The sequence below is a fragment of the Benincasa hispida genome, unplaced genomic scaffold, assembly GCF_009727055.1.
Source record: "Benincasa hispida cultivar B227 unplaced genomic scaffold, ASM972705v1 Contig533, whole genome shotgun sequence".
NCBI lineage: Eukaryota > Viridiplantae > Streptophyta > Magnoliopsida > Cucurbitales > Cucurbitaceae > Benincasa > Benincasa hispida.
Window position 1 is genome coordinate 739672 of NW_024064906.1, and position 8800 is coordinate 748471.

Genomic DNA, 8800 nt, shown 5'->3' on the forward strand with positions numbered 1-8800 from the left:
TTAAGTAAATGCAATCAAAATCAATCCAATTATATTTACGATTCAAATTATTATAATTGATCCATCAATAAAATTTTATTATAATTATATCAATTTTTATTACGATTCGATAAACGTGACCTTAATCCATAAATTTAATTGAAAATTTGCATATGAGCGACTTGGTGTTTCTATGGCGTCTGGCTGAGAAGAAGTGTGCCAATGACTTTGTGAATTGTGACGGCATTTCCATTTGTTTAATTGAAAGTCAATTCCCGACTTTTAAACTGCTATACGTAACCATGCATATGCAAAGCCCTTTCCCTTTTTTCCTCTTCAATTCCCCTTTTTGTTCATTCAATCCAAACAAACCCATTGCTGTTCATCAGCTTTTTCCAAACCCACTTCTGGGTTCCGGTAATCCCCCTATCAATTTCTTTTTAATTTCGAATCTACTCAATTTCCCAATTTGGGTTTCTGATTTCGGATTCCAATTTTTCGTTTTAGCTTTTTGGTTACCCTGATTTTCTCATTGCTCTCTGGTCAAAGCGATCGTGTTTAAAGAGTTATGAGAAAATGGATAATTCGCCCGATTGGATTTTGAAATTTGGAGGTTTTTGCTGAGTTTGAGGAAGGAAGAAGATGAAGGATTTCCCTGGGACTCCTGGGACTATGACGGGGCTAATTCTGAGGATTTTGCAGTGCGTTTTTGCTGCTGCCTCTATTGCTTCTATGGCTTCAACTTCTTACTTCTTCAAATTCACAGCTTTTTGGTATGTGTTCTTTCCCCCCTTTTTAGTTCCTCTATTTTCCTTGAATACAATCTGATCATTCTCTCTGTGAAACATCCATTTCTTCTGCTTATTTCCATGCTCAGAGATAAGATCATAAGTATATATGGCAACTAAGTTGTTTGGTTTTAGTCTTATGATCAATCCTGAACCATTGCTTGTGAGAGAGCAATCTGATTATTTATTGTTTGTACTGAATTCTTTCTTTCATATATACTCTTCATGGTACCTTGTCAATTCCAAGAGCAAATATCAAAGGATGATGTTTCAATGTAAGCTAAATCATTGTTTTTTTTCTTCTTCCCTGCCACAAGTACTGAGTAATGACCATCTTTCAGCAATTTGGATTATCAAAAGTTCATGATTTGTTCTTCCTGTTTTGTAATTCTGTTGATTGGCTGACAATGACCAAAAATATCCATCTCCATATCATTGAAAATCAATCTGCAAAAATGTAGATTAAAACATGTGTAGTTCATCTTGTTTGCAATGTTATTTTCATAAATATAGTACCTTCTAATTCATCAGATTCATACATTTATGCAATGGGACCACCCTAGAGTTGGAAGCACTCATTCAAACTTGTTTGATGTGTTCTTATCATTTATCCTTTGTGCAGCTACCTAATTGCTTCATTGGGGTTACAAATCACCTGGAGTTTTGTGCTAGCATTAATCGATGCCTATGCACTGGTGAGAAACAAAGCGCTCCAAAGCACTGTGCTCATTAGCCTCTTTGTTGCCGGGGATTGGGTGAGTCGATATGGAACTTTTTAACCATCTTCATTTTGGTATGGTGGTGTCAGAGAATTCTAAGTTTCATGTATTATGATGCAGATTACAGCAACATTGACACTGGCAGCAGCTTCTTCTTCAAGTGGGGTAGCAATATTGTATTTTAACGACTTGAAAAGCTGTAGTTTCATAGGGGAATGCCAAAAATACCAACTCTCAGTCGCATTGGCATTCCTCAGCTGGATAACTATTGCTACTTCTTCTCTTATTATGGTTTGGCTATTGGCTTCCAGTTAAACCATTTGCTGTACAGGCAATTTCAAATGTTGCATTTTTTTTTTTCAAGTCATATTTCTTCTTCTAATTTTCTCTTTAATTTGCGTTTTACCTCTTCATACGTAGTTTGAAAGCACAAATCCACTAGTTTCTTTGCTGGGGATGTAAATTTAATCATAACAAACTATACAAATTTTCTTTTGCAATTCCAGTTTTCAAACTTTCCAATCATACTTTGATCCATTTTGAAACTACTATAGGAAGTAGGAAGAAAAATAGAGATGGCTGAAGCTCCCTTTCGGAATCGGCGTTCAAGGGGATAAGCTTCTATAAGTTCAAGGCTAATCCATCCACCCCAATCCGATATTTCCCTAATTCAGATGGTTTTGAAGTAGAGATCGATGCCCCAATATCAATGTATTCAAAGTTCTAAACATCGATCTATGCTCGGACGATGTAACACAAAATAAAATCTAATTACTAACAGAACAAATAAAATTGCAAAATTACTTGACTAGTTTTCCGTGAAGCTACATATAATTTATTATCTATCTCAAGTTTGGTCATCATACTGGAAATGATGCATCTTTTCTAGTTCAAAGGATACATTCTATTTTCCTATTATACGGCTGGAAAATCTACACCATTTTCTCAATATGGATGCTGCTCCAATAGGGACTAGGCTTTTGCTTATCCAAGTTCATTTTGCATCAGATTCAGAGTTAACAAAAGAAAACCAAGACAAATGCTAAATCTACTTCCTCCTGCTTTTGTGCCCTGGCTCTATTTACAAATACAATTGACCCCTTCAATAACAAACACTTAAAAAGTCATTTTCTTTACTAGTAGCAGAGTCTTTAATCTCTCCTGTATTTTTTCCAACTTCCCCCTCAATGCAATTTAACTTTAGACCAATCAAGAATAAGTGGATAAATTAAAACTAGTCTAAGAAACCTTATTAGTATAGTATTGATCTGAACTCAATATTACGAAGATAATGGACATTGAGTTGAAACTAATTCAATAAAAAAAAGAGTATCAAACAGTAGTCCTTGCAAATTCTGCTTCCATTTTGGAACTAATTGTTTTCAAGAACAATCGGGAAATGTGTTGAGAGAAATACTTACATGTTGGTGAACCAAAAATGGATGGATGAAAGAAAGAGAAACTCTAATATTTAAAGGTGGCAAAATAAACTATGCAGCAGGGGGCCTGAGCTCATGATCTTGAGATGTATCTCGTACTGATGGAGGAAGATATTGCCACATTGGGATCAAACTATAACCAGGAAAAACAGCCATCTTACCTTGAGCAGCATGATATGCAGCTGGATGACCAGGGATAAGCCCTGGAGGTGGAATGGCTACAGATTTCAACTGTTGTTCCATTCTTTCTTTGTCTTCCTTCAAAATGATTTTCTCTTTCCGAAGATCATTCTTCTCTGCCTGTTGAAGAATTTATGCAAGCAACTTATGTTAAAAAAAGAAAACCCATTTAAACAGATCGATATCTTTTTAATTTGTGACAATGTCATGCAAGTACAAATGGATTTGATTTCCTTTAACAAGGAACTTATGAGGCTGAGAATGTGTCCAAGGTGACTGTTGGGAATAATATTTTGAAATGAAGCACATCCCTGATAAATACTTTTAAGAGGGGAAGGGGAAGGGGGGAATAGTAAGGGCCACTTGGATTAACTTAAGAAAAATGTGTTTTTCAAAAAACTCATTTTTATTTAAACACTTTTGATAAAAATTGATTAAAATACACATGAAAAGCTATTTTAATTGGTTGCCAAATACTCTAATTTCTTCCAAAAATGACTTATTTTTTCAATTAAATACTCTAATATTCTTTTAGACATTTAACTAAACATCATGAAACTTGTTATATTAGATACAAATATACAATCATACAATACAAGTTAAGAACTATGATTAAGACATTGAAAAGTAATCCCAAACATAAGAAATGTGCGAGAGATCTATAGCTATACCAGAAAATAGCACAGTTGCACTCAGATCAATTCATGCAAGACGTGGCTCCATTAAGAAATCATAAAACTATAAATGATGCATGAGATCCAATGTATATATATATCAAGATAACCTTAATAACATTCTAAAAACAATTTGATGAACGAAAACTCAAAGAATCGGCCCTATGTAAGGAGAGCAAAAGCTTCATGATTTGAAAAACGCTTACCTTTAATGAAAGATGCAAAATTTTAATTGAAACAAAATAATATAAAGATTATAATATGGATACTCCAGCAGGGTATTGTGCCGAGCACGCCTCAAAGATAATATGAAACTGATTGGCTTTCTTATATGATAACTAACCTTTAAACACTCCACTTCTTCGCGCAACTTTTCATTAGTTTGTTTGAGGTCTTCGGCTTCATTCTTAAGTTGATTTAACACTCTAATGGCATCATCAAGTATGGCTGGCTTGTTAGTTTTGGTAGGTCTACTAGGTTCTAAAGCAATGCTCAAGTCAAGAAACCTGCACAAATTTCCAACAAAAGCTTCACACTTTACTGCATGTCCTAAGAACAATTAAGCGAAGCTTTTTTTTTTTTTTTTTTTTTTTGGTGGATAGAAAGAACAATCAAGAGAAGCATTAACTCATCTCCTAAAATCCCAAAGGAGATGCAAAATCCAAACAAGTGATTGCAATCTTGAACTCCCTTTTAGATAGCAAAATATATTCACACACAGATCATAAATACCATTAGGCTTATCCCCCATCATCATCGTCATAATCATACAAAGCATGTAAAATTATAAAAATGTTGGATAACAGAAAATGCTTGCCTATCATTTAATTTCTCCCTCCGCAACCTCTCGCGACAAGCTTTTGAAGTTGGTCCAGCGCACGACCCATCTCGTGCCCTGATAATTATTTCAAGCAGGAGGGTAGATGTAAGTGAATAATTAAGGAAAAGTTCAAAAATATTACCAGAAAGATAAACTTATCACAACAGATGGCTTATTTCCTAATTCCTACTGGAAAGGATTATGCTGAATCCACAACCAGAAAGCACAATTTAGGTAAAATGGTATTATCTCGTACACAGATGATACAACATCTAGATTGTAAACAAACACAATATCGGTGCAGACCAAAAAGAATTACCTCTTCCGCGAACAATCGTTTTCTTCAGATTCAACACGCCCGGCTGAAACATCAGTCTCCGCACAACTATCCCTGCAAATGAAACGAAAACCCCAAATTCGTTAAGTGGTTCATTGAATCAAACACCTGCGAAAAAGAGAGAACAAAATCCAGAAGTGATTGAAAGTTGGTTAAAAGGGAACAGAAAAAGGGCAAAAGAGAAGAGGAAAGACAGAATGTAGTAATGGGCGGTATTGAATTATTGCCTGGAATCATTAGGCAGCCATAGAGGATCGAGCGAAGGGTTAATAAGATTGTCGCCGTCGACGAAGAAGGAGCAATCAAGAAAATCCCAACAACTAGAATCCTCTAAGGGATCCATCTGATCTGGAATAAAAGCGTCGTCCACCGCCGTACCTCTGCTACCAATTTCAGTCTCATTTCGCCATTGAAGAGATTGAAAAGTCCATGGAAAATTAGGGAATGGGAAAATTGGGGGGAAAACGATGAGGGCGGATTGGAAGAACCAGTGATAAACGAACACGTGTATCAAAATTTCACCTTTTTGGGAGAAGGAATCTCGATTAACCGCCGCCGCGTTTGTTTTTCTGGTTGGGGATCATTGTCTGTCCCACCACCTCGTAGTCGGAACGGAATGGTAATCCGCTGTGGCCAGCAGCATAACAAAATTGTACAACTGCACCTGCACCCACTTTTTTTAGAGAGAATTGTTCCATTGACTTCAAATTTGAGCTGTAAATGGAACATATTCCACTTTTAAAATTTTAAGTTTTTCTATATCTTTTGTTTGTGTGATTACCAACAAATATTATCAAAAATAAATTTATTGTGCACGCATGTTCGACTCTCAATTCTTGCTCTCGGTACTATCATCATTACTTTCAATCTTTACTCTTGATTTTCGCTATTATGCTACTATGCATCTTTACTTTCATTCTCTACTCTTTCACTCTTGCTATTTTTTTTTCCTTTTAATTTTTTCAATTAAAAGAAATAAAAGCAAAGAGTGAATAGCAAGAGAAGAGAGAGTGGAAAGCGGAAAACCCTAAACCCCAAAGAGTGAGATTCCAATCCACAGGCACACTGTTTCATTAAGTAATTTCACATTGATATGACTAAAGTAAAATGTCCAAAAAAAAAACTAACTTTATAGAAATTGGAACAAATTTCATTTGAGCCTTTCAAAATGGTTTGTTGACGAAAAATCCAATTCTCTAGGGACCGACAGGTCCAATTTCATGTTTTAACGGTGCGCCATCAGGCCATTAGACATGTGTGAGCCGACGGGTTCATTTGCATGATTCCATGAATCGACAGGTTTACTTTCATTGTTTTTCCATGTTTTGACGGTGTGTCATCAGGCTACTAGACATGCAAGTCAAGGCAAGCTAAGTTATCCCCATAGTTTGTCATTCAGAAACAGTTTCAGTTTGTTTAATCCACTAGCCCAAACATTCACTAAGTGGGAATGCATATCCTGATTCCAGTAATGGGATCACTTACTGAGTATTTTATACTCATCCTTCATGTTTACATGTTTTTCAAGTAAGGGCAAGGATACTCGGGCGACTGACAAGAGAAATTCGTGATAGCGACAATGGGACTAGAAAACACTTCCGCTTGGATTCATATGTTTTTTTTCATGTTATACCATTTTCTTTTCATGAATTTACTTCTGAAAGAATTTAGGTGTTAGGGAATTTCATTTTTTGTTAATTTTTCTTATTTTAAAATTTATGTTATACCGTTTTCTTTTCATGAACTTATTTATGAAAGAATTCTTTATTTAATAAAATAGTCCAATTTTTTTTATTTTTTATGTAAATATTTATGCATGCACATAATAACGGTCCTATGACATGTTTTAGAAAGTCAGATCGTTATAGATACAATAATTATGGTTTGTACTAAAAAACAAAAAAGAAATAAATAAAATAGAAAAATAGAAAAATCTGACTTGGATGGATAAGAAGTTGGTTGTTTTGGCCATAAAGAAATAAATAAAGTTACCACTTCCAATGGATCAACTCAGGCATTTTCCCATGTGATTTTATGAGAATGAAATAAATATGCTAACTAAGAACTTATTTTTAAAGACAGTGGCAAAGCCATGAAAACTATATATAAGGACACTATATGTACAAATCTAACAAAAAAATCTATAAATGAATGTAAAAAAATGTTCATAACTTCATAAATTAACTAACTTAATACATTACAATTGCCTTCTTGAGTTTTCATGTTTTGAAATTGATCCATGATAACTTCAGTATCGATCCATGTTTTGAAATCGGTCCATGATAACTTCAGTATCTAACTTATCAAATAAATCCTTTTCAATATAGGTTAAAAGACAATCATTCATCCATTAACCTCCCATTTGATAACGAAATCAAGTCTCACAATATGCATAGCAGAAAATGTGCTCTCTACTATAGTTGTGGTAACATGTAAAATCAACGCCAAGGTAAGTAATTTGTAAACTAATAGATAGATCTTGTTTTTATTCGACATGACCATTTTTACTGCTAGATCATATATGCTTTTTAACTCAACAAACTCAATATTTGAAGACATATCAATAATATAATTTTGAAGTTGATCCTTAAGCATAGAGAGTTCAATAGCTAAAAAGTCTTTTGGGTAAAACTGAGAAAGTTAACTAAGTTTTTTTCTATCAAAAGAATAAATGAATTACTCAGATTTTGACACGTCACATAGAGAAGCAATTCAATATTTGTTTCAATAAAATGATTATTCAGCTTTTGAAGTTGCATATCAATGATGACATAGAAAACTTCAACACGATAATGATGTAAATTTGTAATTGGCTTGAGAATTTCGCCTTTGTCGTCCTTGAATTAGAAATGGGTCATCCATTTTAAGGACTTAAATATCACGACTATGATAGAAATCAAAAATCATACTCAACAACGAATCCTAATCAAGTTTTCCAGTTCTCTACCGTATTTCTTTACAAATTTTGACTAAATTCATTGCAATCACAATATCTTAGACCAAAATCTTAGTTAGTTCTTCTAGATTTATATATAAGATTGATCAAAATTCAAAACATTTTTCTTCTTTGAAGATGATGCCTCTACAATCCCTATTGTTATTTTTCTTTTATAATATCTCTCCATATTAATTTTGGATTAACTCTACAAAAGAATATTAATAATAAAAATATTACATTCTATTATATAGATTTAAAAGCATCAAAACTTAAAGTCTAAGAATATTTTAAAACTTACTTGTCGAGTTCATATATCCAAACGAGTGACAACAAATAATCATCTAGCTTGAACTTTAAAATTAATTTTAAAAACCTATACGAGTAATGTGAATGTAAAAATAACATGGAAACAAACGAAAATATATATAGCATAATGTGAATATAAAAATTATGTATAAAAATGAACTAAAACTTTTTAATAGAATGTTCTTGAGAGTTGAGATTGAAAAGTGAATTTCGAATAAAAGAAAAAAATTTATAAACTACCCAATTCTGTTGCCTATAAAAACAAAAAAGTATTTTTTTACTATTTATTTATTAAAAAAAAGACATATTATATTTTAAAGGACACGTTATTTGACCAACTTTACCTTTATCAGGATTTACATGAGTTTGGCTTTAAAATCCCATTAACGATGAAAAAATCAAGGAAAAAAATCATTTAAAATTCGATGAAAAAATCAAGGAAAAAAATCATTTAAAATTCAAAATAAAATGTTAGTAGGCCGTAGGATTCAAATTCCTGTGCTTCACCAAAGACATTCCATACCAAGAAGAGCATTGTTATTTAGGTTGAACGTTTATATACATATTAATACATATTACTTTATAATTTATATTAAAGATACAAAGGATGGATAAATTAA

The 8800-nt window shown here is 33.1% G+C and overlaps 2 protein-coding genes across 2 annotated transcripts; one reads left to right on the plus strand and one right to left on the minus strand.

The window, feature by feature from the left end:
* The first annotated feature begins 221 nt into the window (after positions 1-221).
* Positions 222-2004, plus strand: LOC120069661 (CASP-like protein 5B3). The gene is made up of 4 exons (XM_039021444.1): positions 222-396; positions 487-752; positions 1390-1522; positions 1607-2004. The coding sequence occupies exons 2-4, from the start codon at positions 622-624 to the stop codon at positions 1799-1801; spliced, it is 459 nt and encodes a 152-aa protein (XP_038877372.1). The 5' UTR covers positions 222-396; positions 487-621; the 3' UTR covers positions 1802-2004.
* Positions 2005-2784: 780 nt separating this feature from the next.
* Positions 2785-5380, minus strand: LOC120069660 (transcription factor bHLH104-like). Its single transcript, XM_039021443.1, has 5 exons — positions 5164-5380; positions 4919-4990; positions 4597-4674; positions 4123-4285; positions 2785-3225 (listed from the first exon to the last, which is right to left on the minus strand). Exons 1-5 carry the CDS (start codon positions 5277-5279, stop codon positions 2977-2979), a joined length of 678 nt encoding a protein of 225 aa, XP_038877371.1. The 5' UTR covers positions 5280-5380; the 3' UTR covers positions 2785-2976.
* Positions 5381-8800: the final 3420 nt, after the last annotated feature.